Below are 21,505 nucleotides of genomic sequence, written 5' to 3'. Positions count from 1 at the left end.
GTGGCCTCTTGGGGTAACCTTGAGGGATGCTGGCTCTCCTGAGAGAACTTTAGTGTGCCCTGCCATTGCTCATGTTAGGTCTTTATTAGGCAAACTGCAATGTGGAGACATTTACAAGACAACATAGGCAAAATAAAATCAACATCAGAGAAACCTTTTTGCCTTTATCATTCAGATATATTCCAGAGGGATTGCATTTGTGAAAGGCTTGGATTGAAGTAAAGCATTTTTGACATTTCATTAATTCCAGCCTAGGCAGCATAACTTGCTGATTTTGTTTATTTTTTTCTCCATAAGCAAACATTTTCTTTGACTTTCCTTAAATCAGACTTTAACAGGGTCAAATAGAGATAAAACCATACAATATGGTTTTGAGGATATTGGCTGTCTGGACCCAGATGTCAAGGTGAGGAAGATCCTTTGAGGTGAACTAAGCTACCCAGGCCTGTGAAGATGGAGTGAGTGGAAGTTGATCTTTATGTGTAGCTTTGTAAGAGTCAATGGAAAGTGTCCCATTCTGAGACCAGATATGTGGGTTTAACACAGAAGCTCAAATATTGTCCTCTGAAAGCAGTGGAGGTATCCCCAAGCCACACTCTCCAGAGAGTCCACTGACCTGTACCCAGGCAGAGACCCAGGTTGCCATCAGTGACAAAGGAGCCTCCACGTTAGAGACAACTGCCCCATCTCGAGTTTGCCAGCCCACAAGCCCCTTCCTTCTCTCTCTTGTGCCTGCTGGGGCAGAATAAGCTCATGCAGCAATGCGATTGCTCTGTCCTTTACTTGGGTTATCACTAAAATATGCTGGGATCTCTTCTCTGGCAAGCAGGTTTTGCTCTCCGTCTGGAAATGCATCTTTCACGGTGGCTTCTTGAAGGGGCAGGTTCTCAAGCGCTCTGGACCGAGCAGGGAATCTACCTCCCTCTGTTGTCTTCCCTGAGTCCTAACTGGAGAAAATGCTGACTCAGCTTCTGGCTCCTTCCTAGGATGTGTGCTGATGTCAGCGTCACACCACACTTGACCTAGGAGGCCTGTGCGTCACTTTTGGTTTCTGTCTGTTGTGTGGTGGACCAAATCAGGTGAGCACCTACATATGAGGCTGGGAAGAGATTCTCCCCCATAATCTACTGGCTGAAAGTATGACCAGTGGGATCTATAGATCTGGGTTGTACTCCTAGTTTTGTAGCCAGGTTTCTGGGTAACCTTGGGCATTAACCTGACTTCCTGCTTCTTTGGGTAGAATATGGGGGTAGCAGTAGTGCCTACCTTAGGAGACTTTTGTGAAGATTTCATAGTAAGTGTGTATAGCACTATAGTGCTACAATAACAACATAAATGGATATTTTTCAATGATTATGGTGTTCCAGTTGTCAGTCTGAGTAATGTCCTTGCATATTTTTGAAACCAGGCAACAACAAGTGTGGTTATTATTCACATGTGAGAGGTTATGGAACTGTATAGCAAGTAGTAATGGGGCAGGATCCTGGCTCCACAGCACACAGTTTACCCCTTTGCCAAAATGTTCATTAAAGATTTGATGTCATCACTACAAATGTTTCTGCTAATGATTAAAATATTTCCTATTTGTGCATGGGTTCAGAGGCCAAAACTGTGGTTGAATCTCAGGGAAGACAGTCTCTGATCCTATCACAGAAGTGAGCAGACTCTTCTAGAAACTGTGATAAGTATTCCCAAACAAGAAAAAGTTGGCTTTTCATTCAGTGAGTCTGGGATTGTGCCTGCTAATAGATCTTTAGGAAGGCCCTACTGGTGGGAAAGATTATTTATCTGCAGGAAAAATAATTCGCACAGTGGTCCCACTAGGAAGATAATACAAAGGTCTATTGTCACCTGAGCAAAATCAATTTTTGTTTTTTCCCTTTATAGCTTCTTCTGGGTCATCTCAGCAAAGGTCACTGGCCAGGGTGGTGAAGGAGGGAAAAGTGTATCAAGAAAGTCCTTATGGGATTGTTGCTTAATGTCTCTCGAGCTATGAAACTTGTTTGTCCCTTTAAGAGTGTGTGATATTTTTAGCTCTTGGATGCAAGCCAGCGGCAGTCACACTGTTCAGGCGGGGCTTGTGGGAAGCTGTCCCATGCCCAGCTGCCCCATTCTTTCTGCAGAACAAAGCATTCATGTCCTATAATTACACGAGGAAGAGCTAATAAAAGCCTTCCATACAAAACCCCAAATTCAATTAGTGCTGTATTTGTGATCCTGACCCTGAAGACAGACACCAGCTTAGCCTCTGATCAGCAGAATGGTTCCAGCTCAGTGAGGCTGGCTGCTCCTCAATCCTGGATTCCCCTTCCCTCCCGGTGTGCAAAGACTGCCGCATGGTCTGGTTGCCGAGAAAAGCTTTGTTTGGAAAATGTAGGGTGCCTTGCTTTTTTTGGATTTCACTGGTTTGTCCTGCACCACTGGCTGGCTAACGGGTTCACATACAGTTGAGTCTTACAGTCATGTTATTTGTGCACAGAGAGACACTTACAATATCCCACTCTTCATTCTCAAAAGAAAGCACCCCAGGATTTAACCTGGCGGGAGCCGAGGGAAGGGCTGCCTGACGTCGGCAATTACTGCACCTGCGTTCACATCTGTGAGACAAGTGCATTAAGGACTCTCCCTAGGGAGAACAACTGCAGTTTTCCCTTACTGTCAGTTCCATGTCCTCTTCATCTTTTTCCTTCGTGGGCTTCTCTGGTTCTTCTGGCTCCTTCTCTTGGAGATGGATTTCCTGAGCCTGAGTCATGTAGGGCATGTCATCTTTGTTCTTGAACTCCAAGCTGAGAATTGAAGGAGGAAGTAGAATTCCCAGAATTACCTAAAGTAATAACAATGATAATAATAATAATCACATTCAAAGGATTAATATTAGGGTGGTTGTTTAGAAATCAGGGAGCCTGGTTGTGTGTGTGTGTGTGTGTGTGTGTGTGTGTTGTGTGCCATCTGCAGGGACCTAGATGTCTCCATAGTTAAACACACTGATGCTAAGAGGGTCCTTTCATCCATATGGGAAGTACTGTGGCTCAGCCTAATGTTTGATGACATACAGCATTTTGCCAAAATACATCTTATTCAGTTAACAACCACTTTGCATGGGGGAAACTGAGGAAAAAGTGAGACCATATCTAAGGCAAAAATGGGAAAGAATCAAGATTTTCATTTAGCCATTAGACAGAACTTGATTGTGAGAAATCCACTGGCATTTATTTGCTAACTTGTCAAGTGGAGTTGATTATGTGTTCTCCGACTATCTCTGTAAAGAAAAAAAATTCTGTCCTAAATTGACCTTGAGAAAGTTCACATAAGAAAGCATTTATTCATTGTAGAGCATTCCCCTGGCATTTTTGAGTAATTCGACAAACACACGCATGCACACACACCTGCATCTCTACATCCCAGTGGGCTATGTATTCATTGAGAGCATCTTCTTGCAAGAATGCCCCAGGAGGGGCCAGCCCATTGCCTCATTGCCAACACTGTGAGCACCTGTCTCTGTGAGGGTCCTAGACATGAGGGCATGATCGCCCTCACCTGTGTCTCCCGTACCAGGGAACAAGTGCATTTCTCAGTGACAGAGCTGACACCTGACTCGTGTTCCCCAAGTCTTCTCCCATTTCTTCTCTCAGACCTACAACGGGTCTGGGACCCAGGCTTCTGAAGATGAATTTTGCTGAGGAAACTTACATAAGGTGAAGGCCTAAGAGAGCTACCAAAGGCTCAGAAAAACTCAGGGATAGAGGCAGGGACAGCTCATGCTTAAATATCAGAGACTCAGGAGCAGTCAAGGAAGGAAAAAGGGACCCTGAATTCTGGCAGGCCTGGGAAGGCTCTGGCGTCCTGAGATGCGACACCTTGTCCTCAGAGGCCAAAGCCTCCTTGGCTCTTGCATGCAGGCTTGGAGGTCACCAGCAGTGCAGCCACGGAACACCCATGACCAGTTCATGGACTCCTTCCGTGGCTCTGGGCCCAGAGTTCACAGGAAGGGGAAGGAAGGGAGGGGTGACATCCAATAAAACAGTGGTCACCAGAGGGAGAAAGCAAATGGACATCTGTAGGTCCAAGTGACGATGTTCTGCAGAACAGGCAATGACTGAGTCTGGAGATGTAATGGATAGCATGAGGATGACAGTTATAATACTGTATACAGGAAACTTACTATAAGTGTAGACTTTCGGGACCTTTACCACACACACACACACACACACACACACACAAGATTAACCATGTGAGATGATGGTTATGTTCACTTGTTTGATTTATGGCAATCATTTCACTATGTATAAGCATATTAAAATATCATGTTGTACACTGTAAGTACATAACCATTTTCAAAAAGAAACTAAAATTGCAAAACTGAAAATAAAACCAACCCTCCACATTCTTTCCTCTATCTTCCATTTTTTTTCTCTCCTTTTATTTATTTCAATTCAACATTTTCCTTGAAAAACATTGACAAAATTGTAAGAAAGCAAAAGCTACCCACCATGCTACTTCTCTTAAAAACACTTATCTACTCAACCCTGAAGAGAAAATCACCACAAATAATTTATTGTGTCCTTCCTGTTTTCTTTCTTTTTAAACATTTTATGCAGATAAAACTCTATAATTTATACCTTCAAAAAATGGGCTTAAGTTACATAGACTGGGCTGTCACTTGCTTTTCTTCATTTACGAGTACATTAGGATTATAGAGCAATGTCTTTATATGTAAGCGTCCTATTTTAATAATTTGAAAATTTCTCAAGCATATTTGTTGAGACCCAGGGTCTGTATGACATGATGCCAGGAACAACGCCAGGGACTTCAGGCTGCCACTGCATGCAGAGCTAACCAGGTTTGGGCTCCTGGTTCAGCATGGCTTATGCCACTGCACAGGTACCTGGGCATAACCATCACAGTGTTCTGAAAAATATTGTTTGGGCCCCATGTTTAGATATTCTGGTTCAACAGGACTTGGGGGTTGGGGGAGAGATTGCAGTGCATATATCTCTCTCCATATATATATATATATATATATATACACACACACACACACAAACACACACACACACACAAAACCACCAGACAGGAGAGTCTGATGGGAGTTAGGATTTAGCATCATCCTCCTGAGATAGAGAATGTCCCATCTCACTGCAGATTTGGCTTGGCAAACTCCAACCAACCCACTGGCCCTCATAGCCAACAGGGCCTTCTTGGGTGCACTGACCTTGAGGCCCGAGTTCTTGCGCATGCGGAGCCGGCCCATCCACATGTCGGTGAGCAGCATCTGGCTGCATGTGTGGGCAATGAAGTCACGGTGCTTGGCAGCCACCGCGAGCTGCAGGCACGTGGCATTGCTCCAATTCTTTAACTCATACGTCAGCAGTTTCATGGCCAGCTGCTCATCCTGCTTGTAGGACTGATCCAAGAGCTCCACTGCCAGCTGGCCAAAGTCCCTGAAAGGAAAAGGGCATAAGAGTCCTTCAGGTCAAGTGGGAGACTTAGGTGAGAAAGGCAAGCACCCACTGCCAGTCACAAATGCGGTTGATGTGGAGTAACTGTTTCATATGGGGTCTGGTCTGTGCTTAAGTTCCTCTAGTCACATCCACTAAGCATCTACTGTGTGCCAGATACCATACTCAGAAGTGGAGATGTCAGTCAAACAAGCCAAGATCCCTGAACTCAGAGCATTCAAGGCAAAGGATGGGAGAAGCAGTCAACCAAGGAATGTAGGGTGTCTTCTTCAATGTGACCGACCTCAGTTTAAATCCCAGCCTTGCCAACCACAACTGTGTAACCTTGGACAAATTACTTCAAATCTCTGAGCCTCATTTCCACAGCCAAAAGAAGTGCTTGATAATTGGACCCATCTCTGGGTAGGCTGATAGGATGCGGTTTTATCTTCTGCGTGTCTGCAGGTGCCTCTGTGTGTAGCACTGTGCACAATAAAGGCTAATTATTTTTGTTCATCCTCTGGGTGCAGCACTGGGGTGACCCTGCTCCCCTTAGAGTTTTGGGCAGCTCAGACTCTCCAGTCTTTGGGGTCTATCTGACCACCCTGCTCCCCAGGCTGGCTAACCTGGAATTGTGATTCAGTTCCTGAGAAATGTCATCCACCATGTCGTTCTCGGAAGCCTCGTGAGCCATGGCTTTGCAGAGCTTACAGGCCACGAGGGCTTTGGCCATGGCCTCCTCGCCATGTTGCCAGAAGAACAGGGCCATCTTCTGTCGCTTCATGAGGACGGCCCACACCATCAGCTCGTGGAAAGGGAAAGGGAAGTGGTTGATCTCAGGGTCATCCAGGTCAATGTCCACCTCCTCCTCCCGCTTCTTGGTTGTCTTTCTTCCTCGCCTCAAGGGGATATCATCCTGTGGTTTTAGGGAAACACATAGAGGAGGAGTTAGAATTGAATCTGTTTATTTTAGGGAATTACTGTAGATCTTCTGTTGGCTCAGCTCTGGAGCAACACTTTAATGAACTAGGCCGGCTCCTTTCTGAAAAGAACTCACAAGCTCATCCATGCCTAACTATCTAATATAATAAATGCATAGGTCTAGTCCTAGGGGAATATGTAAGTTTTATACTTAATTAAAATGGTTTTAACGGGTCTTTTCCTTTCCACTGTAGTCCATGTTTTTCCTCTACTTGTAGGACTGTTTATACCACATGAGGACCAGCACTGTCTTTTTTGCTAAAAGGACAAGGGCATCCTTTCCTTGCATCTGCATGTACAACAGTAGCCACGTGGACAATGATTGGAAACAGACCATCTCAAGTTTCTGCACATTCACGAGATGCACTTGTGGAGGAGTTCTGGGCTTTTGTAAATACCCATGAATAGATTTTGCTTACTGGAATTTATATACTTCCTGGGTTTTCAAGTTAGTATTTCAGATAGGATTTTTTTTTTGTTGGCAATGCTAATATAACCTCCTGGCAGAATTTTCAAAGCTATGGTCATAGCCCCCATGACACTTGGACAATGTTCATTTCCTTATTTTAAAATCATACACTAAGCTCTACCACTGAAATGAGCTTACATGTTTATTTTTTAAATGTGTAATAAAAAAGAATAATTGACACTAAAAATTTGAGCAAATGCTTACCTCCATTCCCAGCAGTTTCAAGGCTTTGGGCTGTTAAAAAATATTGCAAACAAAGTTAGGTCTTTCTTTCATAGTGGTAAGAACAGAATCCTACTGTATCTTCAACAAGTAATATAAGAACTCTATTGTACTCTATAGTATTTGCTTCATGTCACTAAACAAAACACCATTTATTTACAGAAATTCTAGGGAACTAGGGATTGGGTGATTTTGGTGCATCACCAAAAACTAGGAAAGTAGAGAGAAACATAAAGATTATCTGAGGCTAGAACTGGTGGGTTTATAATGTCGGCTGTGGACCAAGATTTCCTTCACCCTCTTTAACAATCCTGCTTCACTGACATCTCTGTGACATCCAGTACTTGAATGAATGCTATGGTCTGAAGGTTTGTGCCCCTCCTCAAAGTTGTGGTGATGTCTCAATCCCCAAAGTGATAGCGTTAGGAGATGGGCCTTTGGGGGAGGTGCTGAGGTCCAGAGGAATGAGCTTTCATAAATGGGAATGGTGTCCTTACAAAAGAGGTTTGTGGGAACCCGCACACTCTTCTCCCGTGTGAGACGAGGTAGCAGGCACTGTCTCTGAACCAGGAAACAGGCCCTCACCAGATGCCGGGTCTGCTGCTGACTTGATGAAACTTCTCAGCCTTCAGCACCAGAAGCAGTGACTTTGTGCTGTGTACCAGCCACCCTGTCACCCTGTCTATAGTCTTTCTTTTTACATGCAGAGTGGACAGTGAGAGAGAGACAGAGAGAAAGGTCTTCCTTTTTGCTGTTGGTTCACCCTCCAATGGCCGCCGCGGCTGGTGCGCTGCGGCCGGCGCACCGTGCTGATCCAATGGCAGGAGCCAGGTGCTTCTCCTGGTCTCCCATGGGGTGCAGGGCCCAAGCACTTGGGCCATCCTCCACTGCATTCCCTGGCCACAGCAGAGGGCTGGCCTGGAAGAGGGGCAACCGGGACAGAATCCGGCGCCCCGACCGGGACTAGAACCCGGTGTGCTGGCGCCGCAAGGCAGAGGATTAGCCTAGTGGTGCCGGCCCTATAGTCTTTCATTATAGGGGCTTGAGTGGACTAAGACAGATGAGCAATGAAACATTCAAGGAGATCAAGTCAGAGATTTCTCTGAGAAACCTCCACTCTCTGAGGACTTGGGATGCTGTTGAGAAAGAGGGGTCTAGGCACTTCATCATGGCCATTCCCTTCACTGCAGCAAGTACAGCAAGGGTGAGTGGGTCAGAGGGCATGTGCCAACAGTGGCAAAACATGCTCAATGGCATGGAACATATCAGCACATAAAGAAGCAGCATTGGGCCGGCGCCGTGGCTCACTAGGCTAATCCTCCGCCTTGCGGCGCCGGCACACCGGGTTCTAGTCCCGGTCGGGGCGCCGGATTCTGTCCCGGTTGCCCCTCTTCCAGGCCAGCTCTCTGCTGTGGCCAGGGAGTGCAGTGGAGGATGGCCCAAGTGCTTGGGCCCTGCACCCCATGGGAGACCAGGAGAAGCACCTGGCTCCTGCCATTGGATCAGCACGGTGCGCCGGCCGCAGCGCACCAGCCGCGGCGGCCATTGGAGGGTGAACCAACGGCAAAGGAAGACCTTTCTCTCTGTCTCTCTCTCTCACTGTCCACTCTTCCTGTCAACAAACAAACAAACAAACAAAAACAAACAAACAAACAAAAAAACGGCATTGGCCATGCTGGAAATGTGCACAGTAGGCACAGGTGGGGGCAGAGAAGACAGCTCAGCAAATTAGAGACTCTGCTTATATTTAATATGGAGATACAAAATTACACCTGGGGGGAGGAGTACCAACTCTGTGCTTCCAATGATTACAGAATGTTTGGTGCTATCTTGGAAAGTTGAGTAAATTGTGAGGTTACAGCACTTAGAGTTCCTCTAATGCTTATTTATGTATTATAATTTTTTTATTTGACAGGTAGAGTTATAGACAGTGAGAGAGAGAGACAGAGAGAAAGGTCTTCCTTCAGATGGTTCACCCCCTAGATGGCCACTATGGCCAGTGCTGCACCGATCTGAAGCCAGGAGCCAGGTGCTTCTCCCTGGTCTCCCATGCGGGTGCAGGGGCCCAAGCACCTGGGCCATCCTCCGCTGCCCTCCTGGGCCACAGCAGAGAGCAGGACTGGAAGAGGAGCAACCGGGACTAGAACCCGGTGCCCATATGGGATGCCGGCACTACAAGCAGAGGATTAACCAAGTGAGCCATGGTGCTGGCCCCTCTAATGCTCATTTAACCATCAGTTTAAAATCTGTTTTTTTTTTCCTTATTTATACTTTTGGTATTTTAAAGTTCTCTGCTAATCCCATAAAATAATCACAAGGAAGCTTTATTAAAAATAAAAATCATGAAAATTATGTACTCAAAATGTTGTCTGTGGATTACCAGAGTCCTCAAATCCCTTTCAGAGGCTGTGTAAAATCCAATCTGTCTTCCTAATGATACTGAGATGTTGCTGGGTTGAGGCAGGGCGTTAATGTTTGCACTGATGGTACAGAAGCAGAGGTGAGTAAAACCATTAGGTGCCTTGGCAAGAAGAAAGACAGTGGCACCAAACTTTGCTAGTCGTTATTAGATTCCACTGTTATGCCCTTGCAGAAAACATAAAGTCTCACTTAGGAGTGTCCTTGAGGAGGCCTGAAAACTTGCTGGCTCTATTAAATCTCTACCCTGTCTGCACGTCATTTCACTGTTCTGTGTGCTGAAATGCAGAGTATGTCCCAGAAGCTCCTCTGTTACTACTGAGCTGTGCCGTGTTGCCCTTCTGTGGTTGTCTGGATGGAATGATAGACACTTTTTTCATGAAATATCTTTTTTTCTTGCATCCATGACTAGTGGACAAACTATGGTTGTTTAGACTTGGACTTCTGGCAGACATTTTTGGAGGCTATCATTTCAAGGAAAACAACTGACAGCACTTGTTGCCAGTGACAAAATTCACGCTTTCAAGATAAAATCAGAAGTTTGGAAAAAACTTGTACCTCAGTCCCCCCGACCATGAACTTAATAGTGTTTCAGTACTTAAAAGACTTTCCTGATGAGGTTGGAAGTGATGTTATTAAATGCAATAAATAAATGGATTAGAAACTGAAAATGAAATGTGTCAACATTTGGAAGATCTGACATCTCAACGGATCAGGATTTTCCAATGACCAAATTAGGATGCATACAAGGTATGAGATAGCTCAATTGATTCTAGTGTAGCAGAGAATGAAACATTCATTAAAATGCTTTCAGATTTCACATTGCAGCTCCTCTTTAAGAAGCTACCACTTGTTCAATTTTGGGGTAGCATCAAAAGAGAACAGAATATTTCCAATTATCTATAAAGATTATCAAAATACTCTTTCCTTTCAACCAAAGTTCTCACAACGGACTGAATGCCAAAGGAGGTGTGAGGATCTAGCTATTCTCTATGAAGCCAGACATTTCAGAAAGTTGCCAAAAAGGTAAAACAGTGCTATTTTATCATTTATTTTTTTTAAAAATTTATTGTTCATAGACATATTGTTTATGTTAATATATGATGGATTGCTATGACTGCCTTAAAACAGACAAATATTTTTAAAGTTTCAAAGTTAAGTTTTAAAAATATTTATTTGGAAAGCAGAGTGCCAGAGAGAGAGAGAGAGAGAGAGAGAGAGAGACTGCTTTTCCATCCACTGGTTCATTCCCTAAATGCCCGCAAAAGGCCAGACTGAGTGAGGACCTCCATCTGCGTGTCAGAGAACCCTAAACCTGAACCATCATTTGCTGCCTCCCAGACACTCATTAGTAGGAAGCTGGATTGGAAGTGGAAGCAGCCCTCACTTGTCCATGAGTTTCTTTTCTTTTTTTATTATTTGACAGTGAGGGAGGGAGAAAAGGGAGAGAGTGAGGGAGAGGGAGGGAAGGGAGCAGGGAAGAGAGAGCAAGAGAGAGGGAGAGAGCAAGAGTGAGAGCGAGAGCGAGAGAGTGAGAGAGCGAGAGAGCGAGGGGGCGGGGGAGAGAGAGAGAGACTGATTCATTCCCAAATGGCAGGGCTGGGCCACACCTCAATCCAGGTCTCCCTACTTGAGCCATTACCTGTGGCCTTCTAGAGTCTACGTTAACAGGAAGCTAAAGTCAGGAGCCGGAGCCAGGAACTGAACACAGATAGCCCAGTATGGTTCACAGAATCTTAACTGCTAAGCCAGTCTCCCACCTTTTGAATTCACTTCTAACAAGCTAAATAGCCATAGACAGAATTCCCACAGACAAAAGCTGTTTGGGGTCTGCAACAACTTTTTTTTTTTTTTGACAGGCAGAGTGGATAGTGAGAGAAAGAGACAGAGAGAAAGGTCTTCCTTTGCCGTTGGTTCACCCTCCAATGGCTGCAGTGGCCGGTGTGCTGCTGCCGGTGCACTGCGCTGATCCGATGACAGGAGCCAGGTACTTATCCTGGTCTCCCATGGGGTGCAGGGCCCAAGCACTTGGGCCATCCTCCACTGCACTCCCGGGCCACAGCAGAGAGATGGCCTGGAAGAGGGGCAACCAGGACAGAATCTGGCACCCCGACTGGGACTAGAACCCGGTGTGCCGGCGCCGCAAGGCGGAGGATTAGCCTAGTGAGCCGCGGCGCCAGCCTGCAACAACTTTTAAAAGTATAAACAGATCATAAGACCAAAACCTTTGAGAACTGCTGAACTTAATAAGATTCATTTGAATTTTATTACTGTCCTCTTAATTGCACTCACAGCGCAACTTTTTTGTTCAAACTGTACCAAATGACAAAACATTTTTCTCTCTTCACCTGATTTGCTTTTTTTTTTTTTAATTAAAAAAAGTTGGACACATTTGGTAGAAGACGCAGCTGGTCACTTTGTAGAGACAAAGCAGCCTCACCCTGAATCTAAGCACCCAGGAATTTGCTAGAAGCCTCACCCGCTTGGGCCCGAAGAGATTGTGGTAGAGGGTCCTGAAGCGCTTGCGCGTGTAGTTGCAGCGGTAGGCGCCGCCCATGAGGTACTCGATTACCAGGCCGATGTCAATCAGGCTGATCCTGTAGTCAGGAGGCAGGTTCCCCTAGCAGGGAAAGAAGGAAACAGACAAACACACATCCGAAAGACAGTGTGGTTTACTAGGGATTCTGTTTCATGTGTTCTGTAACTATTTTAGAGTAAAAAATTTCATGAAAAAGGAAACATATGAATGTATTATTAGGCTGGTTAATTAATTCACCTTAAAATAGATCCAACCGAAACCTGGATATTCTCGCTTGGAAAGAAGACATAAGTTAGATAAGAAGATGCAGTAATCGTCGGCAATAACAGAAAATCAAAATATTTATTCAAGTCTTGAGCTGGGGAGAAAAAAACACCAGTGTAGCAGAAAGAAACACAAGGCTAGACACGGCAAATGCTCTCAATCCCTGGTGTCAGGAGCAAGGTCTCCACCATTCCCCAGCCCTGCCACACTCTCCTCCCTGTCATCAACTGATATTTCCTTCCCACTCACTCAAGGAAGACTCCTCCCAAGGGTAAGTGTTATTACCAGGGCCTGTGCTGGCTGGGAACCACTCGGAGCTCCCGTCTCCTTTAACACAAAGCCTCTATTCCCAGTGTTGAAATGGTGGCACCTTTTCCATGAAAGTGGGCAGTGTGTCTGCAGAAGAGTTTGGGTGCCAAGGTGCAAGGATGTATGCACATCCCTTGTGTTTGACGAGAAGCAGGGTGAGCAGGGGAGAAAGGACAAGTTTACCCATGGACTACATTCCCCTGATTTGTGATTCTTCACCTTGTCTTCCGAAGAGAGTAGTGTTTCTTACAGACCTAAGTCAGGGTGCGACTTTGGGCTGCTTGTCCTATAAACAGACAGCCACTGTGAAGTTCCTTCTACCCATTGCTGCTTCCGACTTCAGAGGGGGGCTCTCAAGGCTCGGAGAACTTCCACCAGGCATGCCTGGTTCTCTCTCACCATCTGGAGTAGTCCCTCTGGCAGGAGAGCTCTTCCTGCCATGAGTGACTGAAGGATCACCCTGTGTGGGCAGCCAGGACCTCTGTGACCTTAGGTGGATCTGGGAGAGGCAGAGAGGACTTTGTCCTTTACAGAGGGCCCAGCCAGGGTGCCGTGGGAGATTTCCCACAGTCTCCTAACCTATCCTGGGGAGTTTCCAGAGTTGGTGGCTTCAGAATCCCCTGGGGAAGAAGCTGGTGGCAGTGCGGAGGCCTGGCTCTCGTCCCGCCTCCTTCAGTGCACCGGGTCTCTGGCCGCTGCCTTAGCTTCTCCAGGGGAGTCTGAGAACCACTTGGCCACTGAAGGAGACTCGGGTGGCTGGAATGGATTACACAGCAGAGCTGTGTTGGAAGGTGAGCGCTGTCGGTAGGCAGTGACGTGCTTCTGCTGAGCTGGGCGTGGATTTCTGGCTCTTCCTAACTGGCTTCCTTAGAGTCAGCCACACCTGTTGGAAGGGTTTGAGATTCAGGGTTAGAAACCACTCATCTCCACTGTAGCCTATCAATAAAACTATGTTTTTAGCGTTTCCTATCTTTTTTTTGTTCCCAGGGCCTTTTATAGTTTTCTAGTGGCTGGTGTTATGGAGGCACTCAGAATGTTGTTACTGAAAGTGTAAGCCAGTAAAACAGAGAAAACCATTGATTGATGTGGTTGGAATACAGTTTGGGTTTGGGACTTTTGGTATTGTGTTCCTAGTAACAGATCTAAGTAGCCACAATCTGTTAGCAATGAGGAGATAGCTCCAAATTCAACTTAAAATATGCATACTGCTGCATCTAGATTTCAGTAGCTGTTCTCGGAGGGGTGGCAATGAAGGGACAGCCATGCAAGTGCCAACCTCACACCTAGGAGATCCCACAGACGTCCTGGATAGCCCCATCATGAGCTCCCACGTCCACCTTGTGGAGTCTGCCTGGCTCTTGGCTTGGGGGTCTGACTGGTCCAGCCAGGCAGCCTGACCACGTGCAGGGTGTCATTGCTATACAGAGGCCTTTCTGGACACCCGCCTCCTGCCCTCATAGCCCAGTCTGAGATCTGTGTCTCCGGGTGAGTTGTCCCTGCACCCAAATGCTCACTGCTCTCCTTCCACCTTCTTCCTCGGAATTTCACAATTTCTTCTGTCAACAATTGTATCATGCTGACTCAGCAGGCTAAGGATTCTCAGGCTATTAAGAAAGACCAATTATCTGACTTCTTTAAGCAAAATGTGTTCCAGAAAAGGTTTTAAGATAGTGCCTTTTCATGTATTGACCTTTGCATAAAAATTAAACAGGTTAAGAATGTCACCCAGGCAGCCTGGGTCTTCCATTGTTTTGGGGCATTGTTTTGTGACCTCTGTGGCCTCTGGCTTGCCTGGAGGTGTCAGCAAGGCTGTTATTTGAAGAGCCTGGGTCGGCCTCATCTCAGGTGCACTTGGCTCCTATACTGACAGGCCTGTGGAGAACTGCACCCATCTCTGGGTTACTGTCCTCAGCACCACAAGGTCGGCAGGATAGAAAGTACTAGTCTCCAGTCTGCTGCTATGGGTTGGGTTCCTGCCTGTCCTTCATGACACAGCCTGCCCCCTCAGGGGGTCGTCCCAATAAAAGGGGGTTGAACTCCTTGGCCTCTGTGATCTGTAATGTTCAAGCAGCGGCTTGGGAACAACCCACAGGCCTTTTTGCTGTGCTATTGAAAGACAATCGGAGCAAGTCTATGAATTTGTTCTTTTGAATCTTGTAGGAATTTTCTAACTTTAAAATGGTGGTAGGGGGTGGGTGTTTAGCATAGTGGTTTAGATGCTGGGGGTCCATATGTGGGACTCCCTAGGTTCAATACCTAGCTCTGGGGCCTGACTCCCATTTCCTGCTGACGCACACCTGGGAGGTCACAGTGATGGGTCAAGTAATTGGGTTCCTACCACCCATATGGGAGACCTGGGTTGAGTTTTCAGATCTTAGCTATGGGCCTGGGCCAGCCCAGCCATTGTAGGTATTTGGGGGTGAACCAGTAGATGGGAACTCTACCTCCCAATTAATTAGTTAAAAAATAAAACATGTAACAGTGAGCATAACACTTATATATTTTGTTTTGATAAACTTGGGTGTGAGCGTGAGTTTTTTTTTTTTTTTTTTTAAGATTTATGTATTTATTTGTGAGGAAGAGTTACAGACAGAGGGACAGAGAGAGATGTCTTCCATCTGCTGGTTCACTCCCCAAATGGCCACAATGGCTGGAGCTGGGCTAATCGGAAGCCAGGAGCCAGAAGCTTCCTCCAGGGGCCCCGACATGGGTGCAGGGGCTTGAGCACTTGGCACATCCTCCACTGTCTTCCCAGGCGCATCAGGAGGGATCTGGGTCAGAAGTAGAGCAGCCGGAACTCGAACTGGCGCCCATATGGGATGCTGGCTCTGCAGGCAGAGGTTTAACCTATACGCCCCAGTGCCGATCCTGAGTATGAGCTTTAATTCTAAGAACAAGATAATGCTTTCCAGGTACCAGTATAATATGGAAATGTCTGTGCTTTGGAGGGGTTGTCAGAAAAGTGATAATAGTAGTAAAATTAAAAGTCAATGAAGATTTAAGGGGCAAATAAGAGCATCCTCAGCTATTGATTGTTCATTAGGCAATGTTCGAGGTATAGATTCCAAAGGAGGTACTAGAATCTTCTCAAATAAATGTTGATTATTTCAGACTGACTTACCCACCCCTCTGGTTATACAGAGCCCAGGGAAGGTGAAAGAACTGACTTGCATTAGATCTGTCCACAAGGGGGCGATGTTCACCTAACTGAAGCCAATGAGAATTCCTCCTTATAAGCCTTCACCTTCCTGTTCTGTTTTATATGTATAACAAGGCCCTATAAAGGGATCCAGACCGAATTGGAGGGTTGTGGGTTAAGACAGAGGCAGATGCTATTGTGGAGGGGATATATGGAGGAGGAAAAGTTTACTTTAGCAAGTTAAATGTTTGAACTCAGCTTGCAAGGCTTATTGGACCTGTTTCTTTCCAGAGACATTTTGGGAGCAGAAAGTTCAGGGAGTTCATTTTCATGGGGGGAAAGTGGAAACCTTTGGGGAAACAAGAAATAGATTTAGTACAATTGGGTGCAATTTAGGCTTGTTGGGACAACTGTGTCCTGAGTGGACTCTGAAGGGGTGGGCAGCATCGGTGACTGAGGAGGTGCTAGGCCATGGTCTTGACTGCTGTGACCTGCAGGTGTCCCAGATGATGCAAATGCATTGCTTCTCCTAGAAAGGCATTGCTGGGCAGAGGAGAGACCTTACAGATATGCAGACAACAGCCAGCGATAGGACCCCATAGAGGAAGCAGCACCAGGCTGGGTCCTGGCTCGGCCCCCATGTGACCCTCAACAGATCACCTTCTCTGTACCTCAGACATGATTACTTTTACAGTCCTGGCTATGTCTGAAAGTCCAACTGTATGACAACTACCTGCTAGGCTGCCGGACCAAGACCCCTGCCCAGAGCTTCCAGAGTTGATGCAGGAATGCCTTGGAGTTTTGCTGAGTGGGACTGAGGGCATGGGGGCAATGGAAGAGGGAGGCAAAGACAGAGGTGGGGTTGTGCTCATTGCCTCCGCCTTGTCTGGAAAAGGCCAAGAAAGTGAACGGTGCCACGCACACCACCAGGTAATGTCCACAAGCCTTCCGGAGGAGTCTTCCTTTGCCTGGGAACTTTTCAAACTGGAAGTCAAGACAGACACCGTAGCAAGATTCCTTCCATCTGCTGTTCCCTGTGCTTCCCCATCCCCCTTTCGGTCATTGCTTTGGTCACTGGTAAAGGCTCAACACCTGTTTCCCATCTCAGGCCTTAACTACGCGTCCTAGGACGCATGACTCAAATACTTTGGCAAAAGGGCTTAGGCCGATGGTGGGTACAGTCTGAGAACTTGAAAAGTCTGTCTCCCCTTGTCATGCTATGATCTGCAACTATAAAGGTAAGGTTTAACCCATGCCATGCTTAATGCGTAAGGAGCTCTTAATGAAGACTTTAAATTCGCTTTTTCCATCTGCTATTCCCAATGGACTGTTTCTAGACATCGGCTTGTGATAATACATTCAGATTTTTTTTTATCTTTGAAACTTGTAGCAAGCCTTCCAAAAATGAGATTTTTCCTTCTGATGTATTCAAGGTGTAAAATGATTGCCAGTTGTCAGGTTTACCAAAGGCGAGTGAGACAAAGACTATTCCTGAGAGCCTTGGTGACACAGGAAAGTGGCCTGCAGGTGGTTCGGGTAATCACCAGTCATAGGCTTCAGCTGGCGAAAATCTGCAGCTTAGCCTGGTAATAGAACCAGCAATCAGTCTTGTAAAAAATAAGAAAGCTTTTGGAAATTTGCATGAATTTAGCAGATGGGATTATTCAAATGTCCTTTATTTACCTTAAGTGTGTCTGAAATTTTTTTCCCCACATTCTATGAAGTTTGGGTCTTCATTCTCATGCAAATGAACTTCAAGTTATCATAATTTCACCACTACTTCTATATAATCCTCAAAATCACCCTCCTTTGGTGGGAAGGGATTGTAATCTGAAGTATTAGCACATTCAATTTAAGAAAGAAAAACTACTTGGAAACATACAGAGGCACAAATTGAGCAGACAGGTGCTAACATGGCAGGTTATATTTCACAGAAAGCACACAGACTTGGGTCACTCTGGTTTAATGTGAGAGCATTGGTACAGTCAATGGATTTATGCATGAAAACCATTCAGAGAATTGACTTGGTTTACAGCAATTTAAATTTCTGATTGATGCTGAATAGCAACTCTTTACTTCATGGCTCCTAGATTGCTCCCTTGATAGAAATAATCTGAGATTTTGAACCTAGCTTGGGAGAAATTTTCCACATTCAGTTCTGTTGGTTTTAAAGAATAGTTGGACAAGATGATGTGCTGGTTGGCTTATGATGGCTAGATAATTCCTTAATGCATTCCCTGGGTTTGTAAGGGTTATTCACATTTAATTTTGTAGACATATTATCAAACACTCATTTGAGGTCCATGACTGTTTGCTAACTCATGAACAGCATTTTGCACTGGGGTTTATAATTTATTGGTTAATTTTGTCACATGCACCCATACATATGTATGCCCCCTGTGTGACAAAAACACATGTTCATTTTGTTATATTCCTTAATTTTGAAGGCTATTGAAATTTCCCAAGATTTTCTTAGCACTTTTTTTATTGTTTATTTATTTTTGTCAGGCAGAGTGGACAGTGTGAGAGGGAGAGACAGAGAGAAAGGTCTTCCTTTGCCCCTTTGCCCCTTTGCCCTTGGTTCACCCTCTAATGGCCGCTGTGGCTGGCACGCTGCTGCCGGCGCACCGCGCTGGTCCGAAGGCAGGAGCCAGGTGCTTCTCCTGGTCTCCCATGGGGTGCAGGGCCCAAGCACTTGGGCCATCCTCCACTGCACTCCCTGGCAACAGCAGAGAGCTGGCCTGGAAGAGGGGCAACCGGGACAGAATCTGGGACTAGAACCTGGTGTGTTGGCACCATAGGTGGAGGATTAACCTATTGAGCCACAGCGGCAGCCTTCTTAGCACTTTAAACCTTGTTTTTGTGGCTCATGAGTATCTTATTGGCCTAAATTGCTGGAAGTCATGGGAAACCATGTGAGAGAATTATGTACCATTGTTAATTTATTTCTCATTCATATATTTAAAAAACACAAAATAATAAAGCAGTCTCCTTTTCAGCCCCTTCATCCGTGGAACATAAAATGTAGACACTTCTGGTGCTTTGACTGCATTGGTTATTTACTGCTTTGCTGTAGTACAACACTCACCTTTATCATGGGAGTAAATTTCATCTGGTTTTTCCCTAAGGAAGAAGTGGGCTTTCTGTTCCTCCCCACCCTATTGGTCATCTGTTTTCCCAGATAAAGGGATAAGTTGTTATTAGGTCAGTTCAATATTACTCTGGGTGATTTTTTAGCAAACCATTTCCCCTAGTTACTAAATTAGTAAGTAAACAAATGTCTATACAGGTATCTTCTTGCTCTGCTCTTATACTCCTGTGTCACAAATTCTTAGCATCCTGTCACTTTTTTTGTTAGTCTATATTATTTCTAAGGTGTATCTCTAGCTAAGAAGCTCACACTAATCTCACCCTCAAGATCCTTTTCAAGTAATATGAGTGAATGGAAAAGGCAGCACAAGGGATTTCAGAAAAGAGGAAACGATATTGCAAAGCAGAGTCCTGTGAGGAAGAGAGCACACAGAGTCCTGTGAGGAAGAGATTTTGGTCATTCACACTCAGTGAAATCTATCTGCAGAAATCCCTTTTGCCAATCAGGCCTGACATTGCTGCCAAGAGACGGGGCGGTGGAAGTGGATGTGTGACTGTTTGTAGGCATGGGTTGGTTGATGGCTGGGATTGAGGAACAAAGGCACAGCTGTCTCTTGAAAGTCTCACAATCTACCCGGACACTTACTGGCTTAAGGCAAGGGGCAGAGGGTGATAGAGTTTTCCTTATTTCAGACAAACTCAAAACATTCTGTTCAGTGTGGACAACAGCATCTTGGCATAGAATACACCTTGGATGTGCCCACTTCTAATCTGGGATACATCTTTTGTGTAGTTTCCAGATAATTTGAGGCCAAGATAAATTCAAACTAAAAGGGCTGAAGGAAAGAGAGAGAGGGGTTTGTTGAAGGCAGACATACTACTGTGGCAGACCAAGGGAAGGTGTGCTCTTATTAAAAGTTGTTGAATTGGGAGTTCGGATTGCACAGCGTCTGTTTCCGTGGCTTTGGAATGGAAGAACTACAGGCTTCCTTCACTCACCCAGATGACCTATTCCCCATTAATGTTGCAGGAAGCTCAGAGGAAAGTTTGCAAGGGCCGGATGAAATAATTTTCTCTTTTTTTTTTTTTCTTTTTTTCTTTTTAATGCCCTCTACTCATTATTAGCAAAGATCCAGCAGGTCAGTAGTGACATTCCCCCCCCCCCCCCCCCCACCTTTTGAAGGAAAATTTAAACAGACTTCAGGGCTCCTACAAGTCAGTTCTAGCCAATGACCTCCTGTGAGATGGAGGAGTGTTTGGCCTCACTTTGTAGTTTTCACTATGTCCAGTGGGCTTGGGTGAAGAACTGTAACAGAGTGGTGATGGTGGGCACACACACCTATGTGGTGCATGCGTGTGTGTGAGGTGGGCACGTGCCACCATCTATTTTATCTTTTGCAACTTAAACCAATTTATGGGGTACATTCAAGGGTTCAGAACCCGAGTGACCCCTGAGGGAGGCAGAGGTGAAAGGACAGACTTTTGCTAAGTTTAAACACAACCTCCCACGCTTCATTCCTCTCAACTTTCAAGGGGAATATTATATAATGAAGTAACAACTCTACTTTATAGAATTATTGTGAATATTATATGTGTTAAGATGATAGATTGTATCAGTGCTATATACCTGGTCATCCCTAAATCATAATGGTTATTATTATTTTATATTAATTATTATTAATCAAAGGACCTAATCCTAGCTCTTCATTAACCACCTAGTACGGTTCTTACCTTCTTATATTTTGGACTCCTCATTTCTAACTGGGAGGAATAATCCTTGATTCATCCCAACAAGATTTTTTCCTCTCATTAAATGAGATGATGAGTGCAAAGTATTCTGGAGAAAATAAAGTTTTCCCCGAATGGGATGCATTCGTGTGTTTTAGTCCCTGTTCCTTTGAAACTGGAGCTATGCTTCCTACCCTTTGTATAATGCTAGAAGTGCCGTTGTATCAGGAGCTAGCAAAGGACGATACCTCTCATGGCCAGTTAGCTGGAAACTGGCTCCCCAAACAGTGAGGGGCATACAGCACAGGCAATGGCATAAATCCACTTGGCACAAGGAGAGCCTAGAGTTCCACCATCTAAAAGCATTAAGTCCAACAAAAGCATCAGAAACCACGGCGACTGGAGGTAAAACCAGAGCTGCGTCGGAAGCAGAGGCATTGGTGTTAGAAGATAGACACACACGCACGCTGTTCAAAAATGCGGGGTCTGGCGGGGACGGGGGCGCGCGGGCGGCTCATGCAAAACAGAGGCACTATCCGTCACGGGAAGCAGTCAAGACACAGCCTCCGACCGGCAGGCGGGAGGGTTCTTACCTTTTTGACATCCCTGACCAAGTGGTACAATGTGTTTGAGGGCCCATGTCTCTGAAAATAACAAAGAAGAATCAAATAGTTTTGCTGGCCCGGGGCTCTCACCGGCAAGGCACAAAGGGACTGGACGGAAGGGTTCTGGCTGGAGAGGCAGCTCCCTAAGATGGCCCTTGTCCTGGTTGCTCAGTTGGATCTGTTTGTTTGCTTGTTTCTAAACAAAGCCACGGGCAGGTTTTTGCACTGTAGGTCTGCACTTCGTGAGGGAGGGCAGGTCAGCATGCTGCTAACAGGGGGCCCCAGCTATCGCGGGAGGAGCTG

At 45.6% G+C, this 21,505-nt stretch overlaps 1 protein-coding gene across 20 annotated transcripts in view; it reads right to left on the bottom strand.

Annotated features, from left to right (window-relative positions):
- Positions 1–21,505, bottom strand: part of TRPM3 (transient receptor potential cation channel subfamily M member 3) — a 1,025,749-nt gene that overhangs the window by 94,086 nt on the left and 910,158 nt on the right. For 12 of the 20 annotated variants that reach the window (XM_070050833.1, XM_051858588.2, XM_070050847.1 and 9 more), the window contains 7 exons: positions 21,191–21,241; positions 12,305–12,340; positions 12,008–12,148; positions 7,093–7,122; positions 6,065–6,354; positions 5,213–5,441; positions 2,657–2,824 (listed from right to left, as the gene is read on the bottom strand). In XM_070050833.1, the coding sequence (XP_069906934.1) occupies positions 2,657–2,824; positions 5,213–5,441; positions 6,065–6,354; positions 7,093–7,122; positions 12,008–12,148; positions 12,305–12,340; positions 21,191–21,241 (945 nt within the window). The remainder of the gene's footprint in view (positions 1–2,656; positions 2,825–5,212; positions 5,442–6,064; positions 6,355–7,092; positions 7,123–12,007; positions 12,149–12,304; positions 12,341–21,190; positions 21,242–21,505) is intronic. The other 8 variants (XM_070050835.1, XM_051858602.2, XM_070050871.1 and 5 more) reach the window with 1 other exon arrangement.

The sequence above is a fragment of the Oryctolagus cuniculus genome, chromosome 1 (genome assembly GCF_964237555.1).
Source record: "Oryctolagus cuniculus chromosome 1, mOryCun1.1, whole genome shotgun sequence".
In the NCBI taxonomy this organism is placed as follows: Eukaryota; Metazoa; Chordata; class Mammalia; order Lagomorpha; family Leporidae; genus Oryctolagus; species Oryctolagus cuniculus.
Note: the sequence above shows the minus strand (reverse complement) of the source record. Positions and strands in the feature narration are given on the sequence as shown.